This window comes from Berghia stephanieae, chromosome 13 (assembly GCF_034508935.2).
Source record: "Berghia stephanieae isolate SIO BIC M18660-M18661 chromosome 13, UCSD_Bste_1.3, whole genome shotgun sequence".
NCBI lineage: Eukaryota > Metazoa > Mollusca > Gastropoda > Nudibranchia > Aeolidiidae > Berghia > Berghia stephanieae.
Genome location: NC_088372.1, coordinates 16,756,129 through 16,780,601, shown reverse-complemented (window position 1 = coordinate 16,780,601; position 24,473 = coordinate 16,756,129). Strand labels below are relative to the sequence as shown.

At 35.4% G+C, this 24,473-nt stretch overlaps 1 protein-coding gene across 5 annotated transcripts; it reads right to left on the bottom strand.

The window, feature by feature from the left end:
• Positions 1–234: 234 nt before the first annotated feature.
• On the bottom strand, positions 235–13,928 carry LOC144958685 (uncharacterized). Of its 5 annotated transcripts, none has more exons than XM_078890824.1 (2): positions 13,884–13,928; positions 235–2,321 (listed from the first exon to the last, which is right to left on the bottom strand). In XM_078890824.1, exon 2 carries the CDS (start codon positions 2,268–2,270, stop codon positions 1,179–1,181), a length of 1,092 nt encoding a protein of 363 aa, XP_078746950.1. In that variant the 5' UTR covers positions 2,271–2,321; positions 13,884–13,928; the 3' UTR covers positions 235–1,178. The 5 variants fall into 5 exon arrangements, with proteins under 5 accessions (XP_078746950.1, XP_078746948.1, XP_078746947.1 ...); XM_078890822.1 differs by lacking the exon at positions 13,884–13,928 and adding an exon at positions 13,614–13,660; XM_078890821.1 differs by lacking the exon at positions 13,884–13,928 and adding an exon at positions 13,549–13,659.
• Between the last annotated feature and the right edge of the window lie 10,545 nt (positions 13,929–24,473).

The following is a 24,473-nucleotide window of genomic DNA, read 5'->3' as shown; positions in this document are numbered from 1 at the left end:
TACTTATTCAAAAGCTTGTTCTATAAGAAAAAAATAAATAAATGAAAACGATAATATGACATTTAAAGTCGAAAACCATCAAAGCAGCTTGAAATAACAAAACGGATGTGTCCAAAGTAGAAAAGAATTGAGAGGTCGATAGGCAATTATCATATAATTTGATAGTTTGGGTATAGAAAGTTTTAAAAAGGGAAGAAAAACAAGCAGAAGTTTAAATAAAAGCTAAAGCATTCAAATAGCAGAGACAGATAACTAATTTACTCCCAGATGGTATAATACTAAATTCATGGTATAAAATATGTTGTTTATTGTTGGTAACTAAGAATGCTTTCCTTTCTATTGCTTTTCCATGAATTCTTTCTACTCCATCAAGAGGAAGTTTTATTATCTTTGATGCCTCTTTGATTGATTTTGAAATTTTTGATTTATCTGTAAGTCGGCATCTGTCAAACAATATGGTGCAGCGAAACGCAATTACACTTTTAATCAATCTTAACATAGTTTTCTTCCCTACTTTAATGTCCTGTATTTAGTATTTGTTTACAAGACGGAATCCTTTGGAAGGATTTGGTCTTGTGGTATGACATTCACCTTCAGACCGATCGTTCCTGGTTTTATTTGCACACTGGACGGAGCACGATTTAGGAAAATCACTTACAAACTCTCATCTTGCTAAAATGTTTATAATGAGAAAACTGAGAAAAGAATTGTTGACAAAGTTGTAGATCATATGTGATACACCCCAAAAAACATAACCTGCATATTTACATAGTCTATTGGTCTCTATCTGGACACAGGGCTGCATATATATTTCTCCAGCGCAACCTGATCTGATAATACTTGACTATGTTTGGGTAATTGATTTCAGGAGTGCTTGATACGCTTTCCATTAAATACATAAATACATTGTCTTGTCGGAGGGAATCCAATTTTGAGGTCTAAAATTATTAAGAAACCTGTTAAAATAATATCAACATGCAAGTTGAAGTATAACACGCTTCTTCAAGACTGATTGTTTGATTACTGAAGTTGGTTTCTCTTTTTAATTTGTTTCTAACTTCTCAATGCATGTTGAACATATCAAAAATAGACATACGTGATCGTTAAAAAAATGATAGTCATTTATTTTATTTGTTTGCTCAAATAACTTGACATCTACATGACAACCATGTACTCATTTATAAATTGATTCCAAACAGTTTGTTAAATTCACACCTATATTTTGTACTCATTCGGTAGTAAATAGTTATATTTATAGTAGCGTTGATGCCTTCCAAAAGAAAGCTAAATTGGTACAGAAAGAAAAACAGGTTGCTGTAACGTCCATCGGGGCTTATTTCAATTTCAACATCCTCGACTAATACGAAAACTAATTCTGGCATTGAACAAACAAGGAAAATAATAGATATTACACGGATCATTTTAACCAGACGTTTTTCCCGGTCATCAATAGCATGATCGACACTTTTATTCTCTGACATCTTTGTTTTAGATTTTATCGTTTGATTTTGTTTATCTGACGTTGATGCCGACTTCCTCCATTTCCTAGAAGCAACTACACGTAATGCTGTGATCTCGGTAAAACAGAATACAAAGATCACTCTAAGACTAATGGCAATTGTGGAGTTCAAATACTTGGTGACAGAGAACACAGAATTGGCATTTGAACTTCTATATATGGACAGAATGGTTTTATTGGTGGATGAATTAGGCAACCATCTTAAATGCTCCACAATAAACATTGGAACTTGTTCAGTGAGGACAATAAATATGGGTATCATCATAACAATTATTGCACTTCTTTTAGCTGTAAACATTCGTCCTACTTTAAATGGAAAAACAACACACATGCATCTTTCAAATGCGATGTAAACAGTAAGCCAGCCCGTTATTTGTACAAACATTATGTGGGGACGAACTCCGGTGATAGTCATAACACTTATGATGTCTAATGGTAAATCCAAGTTTGGCATGTACGTAAAGAGAAAACATACAGACATCCATAGCAAGAAAACAAGGCCCAGTAAATCGGAAATTGACAGTGCAAGAAGGCTGACAGTGCTGCTGTCCTTAAGTACACCTTGTCGGATGAAGACAATGATGTTTAGGGTGTTGGCGACGATACCCAAGATGCTGATAATGCCACACAGTCCAATATAAAATACGATCTGACTATAGTACAGTAAAGTGTCACTGATTATCTTGCTTTCATCAATTATCAGTTGCTTAGTGGTATTCATTATATCCATATGATATAGGTTTTCATCCATTTTGACTAATAATGAACTATTTCTGCTATCTTTTTATATTGGAGGAAAAATCTAAGAGAAGAAATAATATTATATTATATATATATATATATATATATATATATATATATATATATATATATATATATTATAATTGTTTTATCTGATTCAACTTTACGAAATATGTTTTGAATCGTTTTAAGTAAGATGCAATCGGTTTAATACGGGCACGTGAAGGGGAGGGAAAGAAAAGCAACTTGGATGATCTCCTTTTATTTCTCCACTCGGAAATCCTCAGTCGAGAACGGTCAGAATCATTCCGTGCAGACCAATACAATCCAAAACCAGAGCGAAAGGGTGCTCGATACACAACATCAACTCTTCACACCAATTCGCATCGAGTTCACTCAAACAACTGTAGCGTATGCGGCAAACAACGGTGAAGTTTCATTCTTGGCAGCGACTAGACCTCAACGGCGCAAAACGCAGCGTTATGAGAAAGGTTTCTGTTTCCTGTGCATAGGTCCTCAGATCCCAGGCCAGATGTGATTCGTATGGTGGAAGGCATCACCACTTCCTATGTACCTCGTCGAAGAATCCAGTGCGAATCACTGTGAATAGTGATCCAGAACCCGACCAGACTCAGTTTCTACATGTGAAAGCCTTACCAGTGAAATCGTGTGTAACAGTTCTTCAGGCTGCTCGTGTTGCGGCCGTGAATAGTGATAGTAAATACACCATGAAAGTCAATAATCCCTTCGACAGCGGCTCCGACAGGAGTTACATTTCTTCTGAGTGCATTCGAAATTTGGATTTAGCAGTTGTTGGCAAGGAGAAGATTTCTGTGGCTACCTTTGGAAATCAAAACCACATTTGCCAGTGATTAGACAGAAATACAAATTATGACTAATCTTTCATGATAATAATGTAACTGAAGAAATGATTGTCATTGAGTCACCCATGATATGTGACCCTGTCCAGAATCCCAAATTACCCTATGAAATTATCAGAATAATACAAGAGAAAGGTTTGAAATTGGCTGAAAGATCGTTTGAAGGACAGTGATAGTCCTTTGAAAATATACTATTTTTGGAAACCAACTGTATGTTCAATAACGGAATATCTGTCTGCACAAGAGACCAAGTTTGGGTGGATAATTTCAGGCTCTTGGGAAAAGTATGCAAAGTGAGGTGATCATTATCACATTGGCCAACAACTTTTGTGCATGGCTGATATTCCGGATCAGCTTTGGCATAACCTTTGGTATCTGGATGCCATTGGCATTTCAGATGATATACATAATGTATTTGATTAAGATGCAAAATCGTTGATCATTTCAATAGGACATGTCAATTTGATGGATAACATTATGTTGTTCAATTACCATGGCTACGTGGTCAACGTGAAAAGTTAGTGTATAATCTAATGATTGCTAAGAAAAAAAAACTGCCAACCTAACCAAACGCTTGGATTCGAACCCTTCTTTACGGACAGCTTACAATGCTGTTTTATCAGAGATGGAGACCAGGGTTTTATCCACGAGGGTACCTCCACATGAAATAGTAATTTGCAATCCCACATTCTATTTGCCACATAGGCCAGTGTTGCGAGAAAGTAGCGTGGCGACCAAAATACGACCAGTGTTTGATGGTTCCGTGAAAGGTCCCACTGGTATATCTTTGAATGTCAAAAGGGCCAAATCTCATCCCGAATCTGATCGAGATAATGCTGCAGATGGAAGTTTGGACTAACTTCAGACATTACAAAGGCATTTTACAAATCAAAGTGATCAAAGTTGACCAAAATGTTCATAGATTCATTTGTAATGTCAATGATCAGATGAAGATTATGAGATTTGACCATGTTGTCTTTGGGAATGCTAGAAGCCCATTTCTTTTGAATGCTACTATCAAATTAAATTTGCAAAAATTTGAAGATTCTGTTGTTGTGAATAAGTTGATAAACATGTATGATTGGTATGTTGATGATTGGCTCTCTGGTGCAGATAATGAAGAGGAAATAGAGCAAATAGTCACTAGAGTAAGTCTTGTGTATCTCAAAGCACCTACAGAGAATTTGACTTTGATGCTGAATCTGCTGGATTCCCATCATTGGAAATACTAGGAATGCATTCCTCTACCAAAGAAGACTGTTTCTAAGTTGAAACAGTCCCTGAATTTGAAATTCTGCAGTACACTAAGCGCCTTGTCCTGAACTTTATAGCGGGGATCTATGATCTGATGGGTTTCCTAAACCCCTTTACCATAATGGTCAAAATTCTATTTCAGGATTTGTGGAGATTAGGCTTGGCCTGGAATGACCCTTTCCCCCAATCTTGACAAAACAAAATGAGTCAGTGGGCTCATGAATATAAAGAAATAAGACAATGGAAGATTCCAAGATGTCTTGCAGTGACATCATGGAAGAATTGTAACATTGAACTACTTGTGTGTATTTGAAAGTGTGTGAAGAAGATGGACGTGAGAAGTTATCTTTGCTTGCATCTAGGGTTAGGGTGGCCCCTTTGGAGAAAATAACAATTCCAAGAATGGAATTATTAGGTCAGTGTTAGGAGCCAGACAGCTTTCCTTTGTAAGGTCTGCATTGGTGTTGCCTTCAGACACACCCTATTCATGTTACACAGATTCCACCAATAAACTTCAAGTTGGTTATCTGGTCCTTATTAGAGAAGAAAACACACCAAGAATGAACTGGCCATTGGAGAGGGTGCGTAGGTTGATCCAAAGCAATGATGGTGATGAGGGCAGTCGGAGTGTAAACTGAGAGAGAGAAATTAATCAGAGCTGTCCAGAAACGTCATAAGCTTAAAATTTCAAATGATGAAAATGAAATAAAAATTGAGAATCAGAGAACACTGATCGAACCCATGAACCTAACTGCTTCACGGTCCAAATCGGGTAGAGCTATCAGACCCCCAAGACCTTTGATTTATAATCATTTAATGGTAGAAAATGTATTGTTGTTTGTTTTGTTTTTTTTTGTTTGTTTTTGTTTTTTTGTTTTTTGTTTTTGAAATTGTTATGCTGGCCCCATCAGTGGCATTGGCTGGGGTGGGGAGTAATAAAAATAATAATGATCTGAGTTCAGGGAGACAACTTTGTAAACTTTATTGCATTATTATTTGATGTGTGTTACTTTGGAGATTGTCTCCCTTGAACTTGTTATTTTGACCCGGAACTAGAGTGAACACGGCAGTTGATGATGTGTTGTTGATTGTTGATTGGATTGGATGGCTTGGCGATTGGAATTTCATTCGTCTTGTTTTGTTACTTTTATTTTGGTCGAAACAATAAACTCATTTCAATAACATACAGCAGCTTAGCTCGTTATTGACTATATTTTTGTTCAACTATCTTTTGAGCTGCCAGGCACTTAAAAACCCATCTATAGCAGGGTGAAAGAGGCACCAGACGACTTCTGTCTTCGGGAAAACTATTTTACTTCTATTTGTCTTCACCTACTTGCCACTTCTCCCACACAGACGCGACAGTGATATGACAATCGTTTTCTCATTGGAAGCTACTGGGCTTCTAGTATCGGTCGGCACATAGTTGATACTATTTTATCAGTACGTCAGCCCCAAGAGAAATGCATAGAACAGCCCCTAATTTATTGAACTGACAAAGGCTTTTGAGGACCTTCATATTTGTCTAACACTAATTTGTAGAAAGTTTGAAGAAGATTGACTGAAAATTGAGGGAGGAGTTTGGTTTCTAGTTCGAAAATTGTAGTTCTGATAAAAAAGTCAAATGTTGTTGAAGAGCGAGGAGAGATTTTCTCTATAGTGTACCTCTATATAACGGAAACCTCCCTGACGCAACCCGGACCATCTAAAGTCGTCATCTTAACGGGCAATTACCTGTCTATAGGGAACACTTGAACAATACCATTTATTTGAACAGCCAATGCCAAAATGATTTAAGTATGATTCAACCCAACAAAAATCGATAACCGCCAAACATTCTTGGGCGGAGGAGTCAAGACTGTACCTACTCACTAAGTAAAATCCAATCTCTGTGAAAGAAATGAATGGCTTGTCAGTTTCGGTGGTTGTTTTCAGCTTCAATTGTTATCACTTTGCCGACGAAGGAGGTTGTAGAAATTGATATTTCGATACTATGTAATATGCGGGTGTAATCATTGACATCGCATCTTTGATAAAAATCGGATAGAAATTACGAATATAGTGATGAAAAATGTATTGGGTAACGATCATTGTAAGCATTAAGATATTATGAATGATTTAAATCTCCGTTATTTGTGGGCCGATTTTGTCATTCGTGGTATTTCATTGTAGTGCATAGATAGAGACTTCAGAGTTATCATTTATCATGCGACATTGTTACTTTGTAGTTTTTAGCACCGTGAGGAAAGGTTTTAAAATATTACTCATTTGATTTGCCGCCGTCGTCTATTCTTCGACTAATCACAGACTCTCTAGTGGGTCGTCCAAATCAAATACGCGAAAAAAAGTGACACCTTTCTGGGTCAGCCTAATAGCTTAAAACTAAAAGTATAGAATATAGTGCATGGACTCCCCCCCCCCCCTCTCTCTCTCCACCCTGGGGGAGTTTTCGCGACATTTTCTAAAACATCAATTTAGTATTAATCCGGGTGGTACCGTTTTTTCCAAGTGTCGTTTACGAGAGTTACGGCCCTTGAAAGGTCATCAGGTGAAATTTTTTGTGAATTCGTTTTGTGCATAAAATGATTGTTTATCACCTTAATAATGCTTCACATACAATTATTTATGGAATTTCTTTTGTAATTCCATATATCATAGAATATTTTACAAAGCTATATAACGTTTTAAAATCTTTGATAGCCATTTTCTCTATAATTAAAAAAAATCTCTTACAGTGTACTTGCTTCCCATCAAGAGGAATATACAAGAGGAATTTTGTACTAGCACAATTTAGGCATGCTTTAGGGACATATAATACATATTAATCCGGATGTTACCATTATTTCAAGGTTCATTTACGGGAGTTATGGCCCTTGAGAGGTCATTGGGTGCAATTTTTCGTGAACTCATTTTTGTGCATAAAATGATTGTTTATCACACTAAAGTTGCTTCAAATACAATCAATTGTGGAATTTTATTGTAATTTCTCTCTTTTTTTGCCACATATCATACAATATTTAACAAAGCTTTATAAGGTTTTTAAATATGTGATAGCCATTTTCTCTATAATATGAAAAGAATCTATTCCAGTGCATTTGCTTGTGAAAAAAATAAGAGGAATTTTGTACTAGTATAATTCAGGCATGATTCATAATAATAATAATAATAATAATAATAATAATAATAATAATAATAATAATAATAATAATAATAATAATAATAATAATAATAATAAAAGATCTTTATTGTCCATAAATATGGCAATTTGTCATTTAGTTACACTTGTTAGAACGTTAAATGATAACTGTAACATTGAACTCCTACTTACTTATTTTCTCTCTCTCTCATTCTCTCTCTCTCTCTCTCTCTCTCTCTCTCTCTCTCTCTCATGTGTATATAACACATAATTCTGAAAATGTATCCTTTGGTGTAAGCGTAATTTTGTGATTTTTAGACTTAGAGTAAATTTCACACTGTGCAAGTTGCAGCTCTGAGGATTTTAAATATTCTAATCATTTATGACATTGGTAAGAATGGAAAGTTATTGTGGTCTGAAAAACGTTTCTATTCACGGATTCAATCAAGCATACAATGTAAAGCACGAAGTGACAATTACAACTGAACATGTGTGTAGATTGCAGAAGGTTATATAAAGAAACATTTTAAAAGACACTAACAGATGGCTTCTGAAAAACCTATAAACTTTAAAAAACAACGAAAGAGGAGACTTCATACTATTCTGGAAAAGTGTGTATTATTCACAACAACAATCTGTGTAACTTTGGAGAAATGAGACCCATCACTGAATTTGGCTGGATAAAAGTATGTGACGTTAAGTGCATTCGTCTGCAAAGTGTTGACCCGAAAAAAAATGTAAGCAGATACCTGAAACTCTAAATCAATTTCGTCATGGATATCATAGGCCGGTTATCAAACATTTACCAATCTAAGGCAACCAAAGAAAAGGAAAGCAGATGATCAAGAATAACACTCTTCTCGAAATAAAAGAACATTAGATTCTCAAGGAACTACGATGCCTCTTGCTAATGATAAGTGCGTTTTTTTGGCAGAAGAATAATAAATATGTGATAAGACAGCAAGATCACCATGTAAAATGTGTGACAGAAACATCAAAGATTTTCATTATTGATGCAGCACAACACAAATCTGATTGCAGGGTGTTAGGTATTACAGAAACGCCATGCCTCATTGCAAGGGAAGCCCTCTATCATAAATGGTATCGTTGTGAGTACACTGGACACGTTGCTCCCACCACCTTGCTTACAACCAGCAATGAGTCACAATCAAATATAGATGAAGGACACTCACAAGCCTTTTTTCAAAATGGCGGCGCTGAATAGCGACGCACAGTTACACCTATGTGATGAATTCTTTTGATATTTATTTGTTTCATGACAACATTTCACTCATTTACGTATTAAACGTTGTATGATTGTTCGTATTAATGAATGGTAGGTACTTCAAACTTTAACGTTTAGAGTTCTGCTTCAAATCCTCGGAAAAATCGTTCGTATCAATGTTTTTGTCTGAAGGAAATCGAAATGGCGGCGGCCTTGTTTACTTCCGACACAAAAGTGCACCGCTAATTTCATCTTATTTCGCGATTTGTTGATTGAAGACCTATCCTTCGCTTAATATTTCATAAAGCGTTGTATAATGATTTAGAATTACAAAGAGGCATCAAAAATAATAAACCATCCTGTTGATGAAGTAGAAAGAATTCATGGAAAAGCAATAGAAAGGAAAGCATTCTCAATTACCAACAATAAAAAAAACATATTTTATACCATGAATTTGGTCTTTTGCATCTGGGAGAAGTTTTTGTCAGATTAAATGTGGAACTAACAAGTATAAATCAACGTTCGTTCCATCAGCAATAAAAATGTTGAATATTTCATATGGTACAGCAAAACCAAGGATTGATGCGTTGACTGATTGACTGATTAATTTGTTTAATGTTAGATGAAGTGACCAATTGATTATGATGATAATATTTGGTGTTAAATTGCCAAGAATGTAACGAATTGAAAATGAAATGAATATGTTAATGTTGTGTATGTCGCACGCGTGAAAGAAAGAGAGGAAGAGAGAGAGTGAGAGAGAGAGAATGGGTAGAGGTGTCTGTTCAATGTTATAGTTATCATATAACGTTATGACAAGTGTAACTAAATGACAAATTGCCATATTTATGGACAATAAAGATCTATTATTATTATTATTATTATTATTATTATTATTATTATTATTATTATTATTATTATTATTATTATTATTATTATTATTAAATCAGTGATTATGTCCAATGACACATCATTGACAATGTCACTGTTGAAAGAATTACTATGTTAAGGGAAAAGTACCTAACATACTTACCCTCAAGAGTACAACCCAAACTACAAAACATGCAAACTCAAACAGAAGTTGCAGAAACATTTCAGGGAAAGAATTCAGTTCTGGCAACCAAATTACCAAAGTGAGCGTGTTTATTCAAATGAAGTCCCCAAAGGCTGTGCAATTGAAGGTGTGCCTCATCAGATGAAATAAAACTGCAAGAATATGTATCAGCAACCCAAAGAATGATCAACAACAACTGTATGGATATAGACACCCAGAAAGAACTAAGCTTTGGAGAGAAAAAGACAAAGTAAAAAGCAAGTGCAAAAGATCCTCCAGGCATTTTCCGCATATATTAATCCCTTTGAAGTTGATGATGGTCTGGTCAGTCTAGCTTTAGGAATGAAAGTGCAAGAGGATGTTGCTGATGACATGCTAGCCGTGGAAAAAAAGGGAAAGGATTGTTTGAAAGTTTTGTCGAAAACAGAATGAAGGAAAAGTGTAGAATGTCACATGCTATTAGAAAGGAACAAGACCAAGACATTTGCATCATTAAGGAAAGTGGTAACAGTTTTTAAAAAGTCAAGAACGCGGTTAAAATCAAGGCACAAAGAAATTTATATGACAAGCTTCTTGTTTAGTCCCAAGAGCTCAGTGTTGATCTTCAAAAAGTTCTTCAATAATCCTCTAACACCTACTCCATGGTCGCTGGCTTCATCAGTTGGTTTACCTTTGAAGACCAACAAGGCAACTCTGTTGCACAAGCTCACGGCTGACAATTTATTTATGTTTGAGGATTATGCAAAAAAAACAAACAAAAACCGTTTACATGACAATGCACTATTACAAACTCTGTCAACAATCTCAAATACGTTTGGTGAACTTACATTTTCTTCTTTACCACAAGCAGCTTGTATACACTTTGTGACTAATACTTACATAGATGATTCAAGCAAAGGTTCTGAGAGATTGAGGAGAGGATTTTCTGAAGATAATGCATACTTGATAAGATGATCTGCAACCACGGTGCATAGACGCTGGAAATCATTTCTCGGCTGCATTGATAACAAAAGGTCCCTTATCAGGTTTCTCCTCCTCAAGGAATGGGAAAGTGATGAATATGCAAATAAACTGAGAAACAGGGAAGTGTTCTTTGTCTGTGAAAAGAGATGCACCTTACTTTACAGTGACACGGGTGAATTTACCACAGTTGTACAGTGTCCAGATCTCTACTCGTCACCAGAAGAGGCAGACATACGAATCATACTGCACTGTCAATTTACTTCCCGCCAACCAAACTGTGAAACAATTGTTGTCAGATCACCATACACCTATTTCTTCTATTTCTCCTTTCTTTCTCATAGACTATTGGAAAGACCCTGATTTTGTATACTGGCTGTGGCAACAACAGGCGACAAATAATGTCTTTCAGATAGCAAAGACTTTGTCTAAGCAGATGTGTGATGCATTACTTGGTGTCCATGCGTTCACAGGCTGTGACACAACAAGTTGCTTTGCTTGGCAAGGAACTCTAAAAGCTCAAAAATTTCTTCAAAAGGAGGAAAATCTTAGAATTCTGTTCTCCAGATTTGGAACATCAGCAGCTGTTTCGAGCAATGACTGTCTCACGTTAGAGTCATTTGTGTGCAAGCTGAATGGCAAATTCTCATGCACAAGTGTCAATAAAGTGAGGTATGACATAGTTCGCCAGAGTTTCAAAGGAAAGAAAGGTGTCATCTTGTGCAATGGTGAAATTGATCTGTGTCAGATGCCTCCTTGTAGTCAAGTTTTGTTACTGCACATTTCAAGAGCCAACTTTCAAACTCTCATTTGGAGGAATGCAGTGTGCCAGAATCCTAGCATTCCAAAATCCGAGGATAACGGTTGGCAGAGAAATTCTTCAAATGAATTGGAAGTACAGTGGTTCAAAGATGCTTTCATTCCAGATGAGTTGCAGGAAATTGTGTATGAAGATATCTGCACCAGTACTGACGAAGATATATATGCTGAGGATGATAGTGATAGCTTTGACAGTGATTACCTTGACGACACTTCGGAGGACGAAGAGGATTTTGCTATTGATGATGAGGATGTGTAATAACATTGGTGAGCAGTGCAAGCTGTTAAAGAGTAAAGTATGTTTGCAAAACACATATGGACATTGCTTTTATGTACTTACTGCATCTTTCCCAGGTTTGAATTAAAAATCCCTTTTGAGTGTCAATTATTCTTTATAATGTAACAATGCTATTTCGTAAAAAAATCTTCGGTAATGATGCTTCACTTGGGTTGTGAACAAAATAGTCTTTTTCATGATATATCTATTGTTTTTACCACACCTTCTACTTACTTTTAATGTGAGAACTGGACAATAATACCATGTTTAAAAAATGAAAATTAAGATGAATTTGTCAAACATCTCACAAGGTGAAGAAAAATGTAAGGGTTGCGTACACTTTAAGTTTTTTCTGTGACGTATAAATAAGAAGGTTGTTGTTGGGGCTTGGACCATAGCTACTTTCAGTGCTACTTTTTCAATGAACATGCTGTTTTTGACCTTGTTTAAAATAATTTTTGTGTAAAATCCTAAAATATCCCCTAAGTTTAGATTTGACACTTCATGAGATTACTGACAAATTGTTTCAACTCCCTGTTAGAGATATATACAAATTGAAAGCTTGTGCACACAGTTTGATAGTATATTCAATGTCCTTCAGTTTGATATCAAATTTTCATATATTTGAATTAATATTGTAGTCACCAGAGCCTTTGAAAGAAATGTCTCTTTTTCGCAAGGGGACTCAACTAGGTTTTTTTCAAAGGGCCATAACTCTCTTAAATAACACTTATTTTTACGGTAACAGGTGAATGTGTATGACCAATTAGTTTTATTATTTGAAATATATAGTGGCATAAACTCTCAAAGGGGTGGGGGGGACGGGGGGGGGGTCCCAGTAGCCTAAGCACTAATATAATTGTGAGAAATTTGAAACTACATTGTTGAGATCAGATTGAAAAAAGAACGTTGGTCTTTACTTCAGAAAAAAACAGGTTGAGAGCCAACTATTTTACGAGTAAATTTGATTTTAAAAGTTGCTTTTGTTAATTTTTGCTTTCGAACAGCAACCACTTTTTCTTTATTCATTGGCAGAATTACTTGATATTTATATCATTGTTCATATCTCAATGAGACGAGTCGGTCATATACTTTGTTTCATATGTAAATAGAACATACTCTGACATTTTATACCTATCAGGCGCTGATTGGCTTATAAATTTATCAAGGTGTTGATTGTTACACAACCACGAGAGTACCATTGTCAAAAATGTCAACGGTCACTCAAGGCACAGTTGACAGCTGTTCTGTTAGAGCTACCAAACACTGAAGGTTCACGATTCTCAAAAAGCCTATTGCTCAAAAACTCAACAAATCACGAGATGGATGGACCAATGAAGTCGTTTCTTGGCGGAGTTTATTTATGACTGTTGAACCTTTTTTGGATGTCCCCGAAGTATGATAATGGGCGTTGATTATGAGTGTGAGTGTAAGATTGTTGTTTTAAAAAGCAAGGAATGGTTTTAAAGCTCAAAACATAATATGTTCTTTCATTTATAGAAGTAAAACGTAAGCTGCTGAGCGGACGTAATTCGTTCATTTGCAATTGTTTAAATAAGGTGTTAGACCGTTTGATATTAGAAAGCCGAGCCCTTCCTGGATATATTCATGTTTAAATGTAATGAGATGGCAACCCCTATTATTTCATCATTGGCCTTGTCTTTGGTCTCTTGTATTCTTACTACGTCTAATTTTTAAGTAAATAGGTCCTCAAGCAGGTTGTTCTTCTTAAATTTTGAGAAGATACCGCGGACACTGAATGATGCAATGTTCATTCCTAATTTTTAATTTCGTCATCAATAGTCGATAACTACATCCGTAGAAAAGAGACTTAAATAGGTGTTACTTCCTTTTAATTTTAATTATCGATAATAGGTTGTTGAAAGGTATCGATAAAATGGTCATGAATGTACATATTCAATACAATAGCTTGTCAATCCGTTATTAAATTTACATAGAAAACGCATTAAAGAAACAAATAAGCGTGCCGAAGAAATAACGACAATTTTTTAGATACTGTTGGGAGAGGGGGGAGCAAGTATATTTGTATTGAGGATTTGATTATATTCAGAACATAAAAGAACATGCACACCTTTCATAACAGCAAATATTAATATATTATTTAAAGCGTACAAAAATTGTAATTTAGATATCCATTTATAAATCGACCAATCCCACTATGGATTATTGAGCATAATTTCCAAACCCAATTTTACTTGATGACGAAATTGACGGTAATGTATGAAATGCATTCCAAAATGACAGTCTTCAGCATGACTAGAGGCATTGATATCGTGGTTTATCGTTGAAAAATTGCTTTAGAATTGTATTGACAATGATTTTACCAACACAAAAGCACACACGAAGACAAATCATTAAAGAATATATAGATATGTCAGTTTAAAGGTAGTTTTATTCAAGTGCAGGCTCATGGGCTAATTGGAAATCAATAAATACAAATCCGTTCTATGAGGTAGCAATTTAAGTACAGTGTTGCCTTTCGAAAGCAACACGACGTCTCTACATTTTTATGAAATACAGGAAAAATAAAAAGTAATTTAACCCTTTGAATCTAACGCCGGCATATGGTGTTAGTTTTATATTGGGACTTTTCAGTTGGTAAAATTATATTCATGGCCAAAATATGATTATTGCTCCAATTTTTGTCTAAAGAATGTTATAAATTAATGAGCTACCAATATGGAAAAAATATAATGTATCTGATCATTTTAATCTAAAATTTTATTTTCACCATCAGACTCTTAACTGGTTAAACAGTTATCCTCTTTGTAGTTATGAAAGTCTGAAATTTTCACAAATTATAATGAATTTAGATGGGATTGTGTCTATACTTCTTAACATATCACCCTGGGGCGGCATATTGTCGGGTGTTTAAGTCTATCAAAATTGAAATAGTGACTCCGGGCACTGATCGGTTCAATGCAGAAATAATCATGATGACGAAAATGATTGGGTTTCTTTCTTTCTTTTTTTTGTGTGTGTGTGCTCTTAAGGGTTCGATTGCGTTTTGAGACACATTTATCTTCTTTCAGCGCCAGTAAAAAGAGTAAAATGGGATTATAAAAAGTTCAAATTTATTAAAATCACACGATAATAAGTAAGGCGCAGGGGAATAATTTTTATTTGTATTTTTCTCTCTTGCTTTGTCAGTCTCTGTTTCATAAACACTATTTTAGGTCCTTATTTTTCACCATTGCTTGTTCCCTTATTTGTCACCTAGAGGCGGAATGCAAAATCCATGCCAAAGAATGAATTTGTTATCGTTTTCAAATAAAGCACATTTTCCTAAATACAGTGCACTTTAAACTTTGAAGATATATCCATTAATGATTGATATATCGTGTTTTGAATAACTCGAGGTTCGAAACCTTTGAACTGAGAAATTTGCGTTTAAGGTTGAGTAATGTTTTTAACAGTTTTATGTAATATACTTTGATCGAATTACCCACATCAATCCTTAACACTGTTGATTTGAACGTGTTTCATAAATAAATGAGTTTTTTTGATAGCGCAATGTCCATTTAACGTGCTCAAAGCTCTTTACAAGGGGTCCCTGACAAACAGCAACACTTAATATTTAGGACGGGACATGACGCCAGTTAGGCGATATTACAATTTTTTGGACAGACACAACGCTGTTAACGGCCATGTACTCATTTTACACCCGATTACGGTGAGAGAATGTCAGTAAAGGTCCTTTTCCAAGGACTCAACTATGCGCCGAGCGAGGCTCGAACCCAAGACCTTCCGATCCAAAAGCGAGTGTCATGACACTAAACCACATAGCTGCACTCCTATAATTTCATAATTCATCCTCAATATAAGTTTTACAATAAACCAAGTAAGGAGAAAAATAGATGTCTATACCTTTTTATTTCGGATACAAACAAAAAACAAAAATCAAAACATGAAACATTAAAAAAAGATACTACATGTTTGCATATTTGTAGAAATAAAGCATTTTCACAACTTAACAATATTCAATAACGTTTAGAATGCCAAACGTTTTATCATATGTAATTTACTTATTTTTCCATTTCCCTCAGTACAAGGCACCTTTACATTAATCCTTTAATACAATCTATCAAATTCATTCGACAATTAGTTCGAGTCGTTTGCAATTCTGAGCGAAGTTCATTATCAAGTTACACAATATCAAGTTAAGGATTGTAATAGTGACAATATTAATCTTCTAATCCGTGAAACCCATGGTCCCATTACTGTTTAAAAGTGTAAGAAAAAAGGGAAACAAAATAAAAATTAAACTAAGGTCTACATAATTACAGTTACAGAAACCAGAAATGACAATAAAATTATATGCTTGGTTACAAACCATTGCATTCGGTAAGTATATATTATTAAACAAAGAAAATAAATAAACTAAGAATAGAAATGCAAATTTTTGGAAAAAAGGCTTAAACGTTTTTTATGGTTACATAATTGCACTTAGCGCCTATCGTTTTTATTCTGAGGACGGTACTCGTCAGAATTGTCAGTACAATTGCTGGCATGAGGGGAATTTGGCATTGATGCTCTTGCACAGAGTCTCTGATCTCATTTAAAAAATACAGCTGTCTTTGATCATCCAAATCGGTGGGCAAAATAATTGGAGGTGTTTGATGAAGGCTTGGACAGCAAAACAATAATGTATATTCTTAATCAACAAGCACAAACATGACTTCTTTTTAAATGTTGAACTAGCTAAATTAAGCCGCTTTGGGTCGTTCTTTTGTTTTCTATCAATGATCAATTGGCTGTCAAAGTAACCCCATCACGGGGTAAGTTTGGCCACTATAAATATCATCAATATATTAGAGAAATATCAATAAAAATGTCCAAACATTGTCAATTTATCTCATTTTATCCTTTTCACAGAAGATTGCTAAAAGGCACCCTCACAGCAACCACAGCCAACCTCTCCTTTAACTGGTTATACTTTTCTTGCTGTCCTCCTTCTTCCTCTGCTGATGGGGAAGGTTGGCAAAATGTAAAAACAACTTTAAAAACAAACAATGCCGGGAAACAAAATCCAATTTCTGTTAACATCCCCAAACCCAAAGCTACTGTAGAAGACTTAGTTCACGACTGCCCCGCTTCATTCTTCTCCTGCTCCCCTGTCTCATTCGCCTACCCCAACGATCCCAACCTGTATAAATTGTTTTCAAAGTGTTCATCTTCAGATTCCACTTGTCGAACCAGGCTTTGCGTCTGGTGACGTCATCGCTGATTACACTCTCGAGGCGGGTCCACACATTACTTTGACTAACAAGTGCCCAGTCGTCTGCGTATCCGAGCCTCAGGGAGGAATTCTTCGGCATGTCCTGAATGTAGACATTAAACAACATTGGCAATGCGTACACCGGGCTACATGCAAGAAAGTTTTGGCCCCGCCATTCTGGCCTGAAGCGCGGCGGATTTCAAACCTAATAGAATTGATTATTATTAAGTGTGTCATTCGATAGATGGTCTGGGATTAGAATAACAAATAATACAAAAGGAAAAGAATCTCTCTCTCTCTCTCTCTCTCTCTCTCTCTCTCTCTCTCTCTCTCTCTCTCTCTCTCTCTCTCTCTCTCTCACTCTACATATATATATATATATATATATATATATATATATATAATATATATATATATTTGGCGAATCAAAGTTACTACTCCGTGCATACAAAACCATAAAATTCGCAACGAATGACTAATTCTAGTTGAATTATATTCCGCAGTCGACCACATATATATATATATATATATATATATATATATATATATATATATATATTTATAAAGAGAGAGAGAAATAGAGATGGAGAGAGAGAGAGAGAGAGAGAGAGAGAGAGAGAGAGACGAATGAAATTATAGCTCAAGATAAACATTTACCCTGCATTATGATCTTCAATTTGATTTGAAGAAGCACATCATGCTATTTATTCTAAGTGGGATTTAAAAGAACCAAAACAATCTCACTCAGACATGTTGTGAACACATTTATAATTAATTGATAGGCTACCTTCAATTATAATTGTACCTTTATTGATTTACACCTCTAATACACATTACGAAAACAAGAATACCAAGGAATTGAAAACAAAGTGCACACCACAACAAAAAAGTAGCCGGGATACTAGATACGTATTGACAATCAGATTAATTTAGGGAAAATGCCAAGCAAATTATTGGAAAATTCGGAATTATCTAAGTAAATACCAACTTTTTTGAGGCAACACATGTTCTAATCCATGCCCGTAGAAGTAGATAACTTCTTGAATTTATTATCTCATTTCATATGTCAGTGTTTAGACAGGACTATTTTGTTTAATAACCAGTAAAATAAAAATAAAAGTAACAAATTGGCACGTTTCGTTCTGGATGTCCTATAGGCAAGGCTTTAACTGTCTCCGTTTTAGGATTTTCCCCAAAATGTCACACCCAACAAACAACAAAATATAATTTGTATCACTCAAACACAATAGCAGTAAGTTATTGCGATATTTGTACAATATTTCTACAACAGACTGTTCATTTTCTTTAAATTTTATGATGTGCATGAGAAATCTGAATAAAAGAATTGTTGGTTGTATCGTAACGAATGTGACGATTTTCTTTTTGTTGGTAAGGAGAGGGTTACACATCCCTACTTATAGATAACTTGTATTCATTGAAAAAGTGATTAGTTATAAAACATCTTAGAAAATGCTTTGAGGGATGGAATAAAGGTATTTTTTAACGGGTCTGGGTTTGAGTTTATTAAATTCGTTTTTGGTTTTGAACCTTGCTTATGTTCAGAATTCTGATTGAAGAAGAAAACGAAAACGGGACTGATTAGTGAATTGTGACATTTTAGTAATGACCTCTAAACGCAACTCACAAATTGTGGGTTATAAATTCAATATTTCACTGCAAATAGTCTCGCGCGTAACATTGTTTTCAGGCTAACATTATCAAGTATATTAAAATTGTGCCATTTTTCCAGCAAAAATATTTCAATTAGAGTTTTTCATGTGGACTATTTGATCTAATTTCAGAACCAGCGACCAGCTGAGCTCTAACCCTTTGGTCTTGTTCGATGTAAAAGTTAGACGTCTTTTGTTACTGTTCCACATAACTAACACTGATGTATCGAGTTAGCGGGATGATCTTATTTCAGGGAAAAATGTGAACCTGATGACATTTGTGAATTTTCATACATACAACATTCATTTATGTGTCTTTTTAATAACAATAAAAATAATAATAATAATAATAATAATAATAATAATAATAATAATAATAATAATAATAATAATAATAATTGATCTTTATTGTTCAGAAATATGGCAATTTGTCATATAGTTACACTTGTTATAACGATATATGAAAACTATAACATTGAATGGATATTTCACTCCTACTTATTCTCTCTGTCTCTCTCTCTCTCTCTCTCTCTCTATCTATCTCTCTCTCTCTCTCTCTCTCTCTCTCTCTCTCTCTCTCTCTCTCTCTCTCTCTCTCTCTCTATGCTGGGCATTTGCATCACAACAAGCAAGCTACATCCTGTCTCTTTGTTTAAATGTTGGCTAAGATTAGGTGGCATGGGGAATTCCTTATATTTTAACAATTTAAGTACACACCTTTTATGGCAAGCAATGATAAAGAACATGAGGATGGGATATAACGTGTATGATTTTGGCTTCAGATCGAGTTCTTCATTGCTCATCACAGAAGACGAAGTGTGCGCCAAGTGAGGGAAGATAGCTTGGCCCAGAACACACAGCATCCAGTGCTTTTAAAAAATCCTGATACTATTTTCAAGTAGAAAGCAATGACGTGATGCAATTGTAGCCTCAATGAATTAATTGTTTTCCTTGTAAAAAAGGACATGTTTTTCTGTTATGACCAAAATAGTACATTCACAATCTTGATGTTAGTTCGAAATGTATTATACAAAACTATTAAATGAAAGTTGTTCAATCATGAAGCGTCAATAATTTGCAAAACGTGTTCATCGTCGTTCAAAAATCGATTAACATGATCATCATCTGTCAAAACTCAAGGGTGTCTTCAAGAGTCCCAGGTTTGAGAGTTTCTGACAAGATCAGGGTCATATCTATCGATCGATATTTGAATAACGAGTTTTCTGGTCACAATTTTAAAATCATTTGTTTTAGAACCCAACATTTGAGCCATGAATCTAATTTGACCCCCGTTTAAAACATCTCAACATGAAAAAGCACAGAGCACTCACCCAAATTACGCAATGAAAACATTGCAACTGGTGGTAAATAGTTGTCAATAATTACGTGTAACCCATAAAAAGATTTGTAAGAAGGTATTTGTCCCTTCTTTAAATTGACCCAAGATAAACCATGGAAATGAAGCATTCATTTTACAACAAGGACACAATGAAAAGTAAATAGGACTCATATTTATAAGACACAGATTTAGTTACTAAAATATCCTCTCAGTGGACATTAAAGGGTAAAGGGACAATAATGCGAATATTGCGTACTAAAATACATGCCAGGAAATCTTCTTCTTAAATAATTTATCAAAAAGCAACATTTCCTAGAAAAAAAAAAACATATATAGTGCTCTTGGAGGAAGCCGACGTGTATTTATTTGCATGTCTGATGACCAAAGATGTTATAGTTGTAATGGGAATACTCTAAAACCAACGCAAAATTTGTACGTTGCATTAATATTAAATGAATGAATGAATATGGCTGCGCAGTCTCTATGGACGCTTGCCGTAAATGTGTGAGTCACTTCGAGTTTGTCAGCCTGTTTCTATTATCCAGTTAGTAATTTGCCTCCACAAATCTCTGTCTAGTGCAAGTGTTCTTAGCTTTAGAATGTCATCATGCGTGTTAAGGTGCTGAGGCAGTTGGATGTTTCCTTGTTTTGTTGAAATCAGTTTTTCGGTTGTTGTTTCTATTTGTATTTGATGTTTCTTGAGATCTTGATTCAATATTGTTGGACATGAAGATGGTGTACGGCCTCTGTATTTGGCTCCTTGTTTGAAATAATTATCCATTGAGGTTTGTGCTGGAAAATTTTCATCTCGTCGGGGCACGTGTCCGAACAGTTTCCATCTTCGTTTCTTTATACGCGTATTGACGGGTTGTACTCTGCATCTGTCATTACTGATTTTGTCTGGCCAATGTACCCCAATAACTCGTCTCAAATGTTTGCGATGAAAGGTGTCCAGGGTGTCCAAATTCTTTTGTGTAAGACCCCATGTACTACAGTTGTACAGAAGGATTGGCAGCACGTGCGCTTTGTAAAGGCGTATTCTTTTATTTTCATTAATGATGTTCGTCCTTTTCCAAACGTTGTGTAGTTCTCTGAATGCAGTTTGAGCTAGCATTTTTCTCCTTTTGATGTCTTCTTCATTCTCATTAATCAAGTTTCCTAGTTTTCTTACACTTTTCCATTAATTTTACTACGAGCCCATAATTAATCTGTTTCGATATCAGACCAGCAAATACTGCACGCCGCAGGAAGCGTAATGATGTAAGAGATCGATTTTACAATACGATGATTGGCCGGGATTGTATAAGGAGATTGTCGATATCGGCCAAACATTGTGTTGTGATATTGAGCGACATCAGATACAATTGAACAAAGAAAATTTCCGAGTGATTTGGTATACTTTAACGCCTTGGTTCTATTTTTTTAGAAGGCGAAAGTTAGAACAATTAACGTCAGTAATCGCGCAAGAAAAAAGACAAAAGTTTCAATGTATGAAAATAAAAATGTACGGCGTAACTCAAAGGTGTACTTCATGATTATTTAGGAATCAGTAAACGTTATGTTTCTTTGATCATGATTCATGGATGTAAATCGTGGATTATTCTGGGAAGACAATATGGACCCTTAGATCTAGAGTCAGAAAAGAAAAGTCATTTGAAATTTCAAAGGATACTAATACATATTATGGTCAGTGACCGCTTAAAAGATGGGTTATACTTTGGTGTATACTTTGTGCTGAATAAAGTGTTATGTTCTCAACCAAAATAACCAGCTCATAATTTGCCATTTATATAGTATGTGATACGTGATAGGTGATACGTTACATGTGAAGTATAGATGAAAATAAATAACAAAAATGGAAGCTCATATATCAAAAAAGTGCTCCCGATTATTACGCCTTTTCGGTGGTTATATATTTCTAGTCATTAGTCACACATGAAGCACTACGCGTCAAGTGTCACTTATGTCTACTTTATATCAAACTAAACATTTATGAAGTTACAAGATACATGTTTGTGTTGAGAATATTGGCTATTTAGCTTAACTGACCAACTAACTTCGCGACGTTTATGAGTGTTGAACCCCTGACCTCAAGAAGTCGGGGTAGTTCCAGATGGACTAAATTTGAAGCGACATTTTATATGGAGGGTGGTGTCGTGGATAGCTCATACAGTAGAGTCACGATCTCCCCGGCCAGGTGGAGTTGTCGCACCAGTAAGGTCGCGGGTTCGAGTCCCCATCGCCGCCGCCAATATTATAGTCTCTGTTGTCTTCTGGCACTTTCCTACTCACTTCATTCCTTGTTATTATCAACATAAGGGCCCGCTCCGCTCACTTTTCTGAATTAAAAATTCAACTAAAATACCGGAGCATACTCAATGTCTCAATCGCTTTTATGTTACATTTTTGTGTTGAGAATATTGGCTATTTAGCTTAAATGCTGGCCAGCTAACTTCGCGGCGTTTGTGTGTGTTGAATACGTGACCTCAAGAAGTCAGGAAGAAGTGGCTCTAGATAGACTAGAACTCGAAGCACTTTCCTACTCACTTCATTTCTAGTTAAAATGTAAGAAGCGGGCATGGTGTAAAATAAAGTCATGTTAAATATGTATGAAACAGTGAAGTGCCGGGCAAAACAAGGAAAAAAAATACAAGAAAACAAAAATCCCCGAAAAAATCATCCTTCCTAGAGTAGGGATCGAACCTCAGACCTGATTATCGGTCATACTTGCTATCTTTACACCATTAGAGGTTGCGCGATAATTGGGACGATGTTAATGCGAAGAATATAAGCATTAAAATCGGCTCAACTATAGGGTAACGTTTTTCGTGTAATCGTAGTACGTCTGGTCAATAATCATAAGGTCTGAGGTTCTATCCCTAGTCGCGGAAGACTTTTTGAGATGATTTTCTTCTTGTATTTTCATTTCTTCATGTGTTATGAACATTTTGCACGTTTTTTCAACTCGTTTTCACACTTAATCATTGAAAATATACTTCCTCACACCGCGTGTTCTACTTTAATAATAACCAACTATCTAGTGCAGGCGTGTAATTCATGAGGCCTGTGTCCCTATAATTGGTTGAGTTCATGCCGTCTGGTAGCATTATAATTTAATGTTACTTCAAATATTTATGAGTCTATACTTACAACGTTCACGCAGTAGACTATTTTACCCAAATAAAAGTAGTCTTGTTTAGCCGCATGTACCATTTGAACATTTTATTGGGCCTAACTTTAGACCTGGCTTGAGTAAACAATACCCATATTATAAGAGCAGGGCTTCACTACTTGTACATAAAATGTACACTATTTACTATATAATTCCCGCAGACAGGCCAAGGAAGTTTAACCCGGATAAATCTGACGTCATGTTTGTATCTATCAAATTAAGCGAGATTTCAATCCCTTCACTGGGAGGATTAGTCTAACCTGACATCATTTCATCAGCCCGACACACAACATTAAAGACCTGAGAGACGGCCAGACGGGCTAAGCACCTCGGCTTCAACAAAGACAAGCTTCGCAAAAATGAACAGATACTGTGGCTTTGTTAAGTGCCCAATAATGTAAACTAAAAAAATACAAATAATTGCATAATTAAGATTATAAAACATAATAAATCAGACTTACATGTATTGTCAAATATAAGCGGGACTAGAACTTGCTTTTTATTCATTACTTATGTCATTGTGAATGTTAGTTATATCCTTAGACAGCTATTCGAGGTATTAATCATTGCCGTTTTATATTATCATGTATTATGTAACCGGGAGATCATAGGATTTGCAGACTTCTATTAAATTAAAGAAGAAGAAGAAGATTAAATTAATCTCAATTATATAGTATAGAAGCTGACTACCTATGTAAAACGCTCGAGTGGTTAGGTGAATTATCACTATAATTTTTCTTAAATAAAATTCAACCTCCACCTTAAAAGACAACATTTAAAAATTGAGCTTTTATATAGAGCAATATTAACTAAAATGTGCTCAAAGCGCTTTACAAGAGGTCCCTGGTCAACAGCAACATTTAACATGTAGGACGGGACATGACGCCTGTCAGGCGATATTACAATCTTTCGGACAAAGACAACGCTGTTAACGGCAAGGTACTCATTTTACACCTGAGTACGGTGAGTGAATGTGAGTAAAGGGCCTTTTCCAAGGACTCAACTATGCGCCGAGCGAGGCTTAAACCCATGACCTTCCAATCCGAAAGCAAGTGTCATCCCACTAGACCACATAGCCGCACTTACGTTTACACACACCTTAAGGCCACTTGAAGAAACAATGCTTATTGGTTACTCTGCCGTACTCTGAAAAAAATAGGTATTAAAAATCGTGACCAGAAAATTTC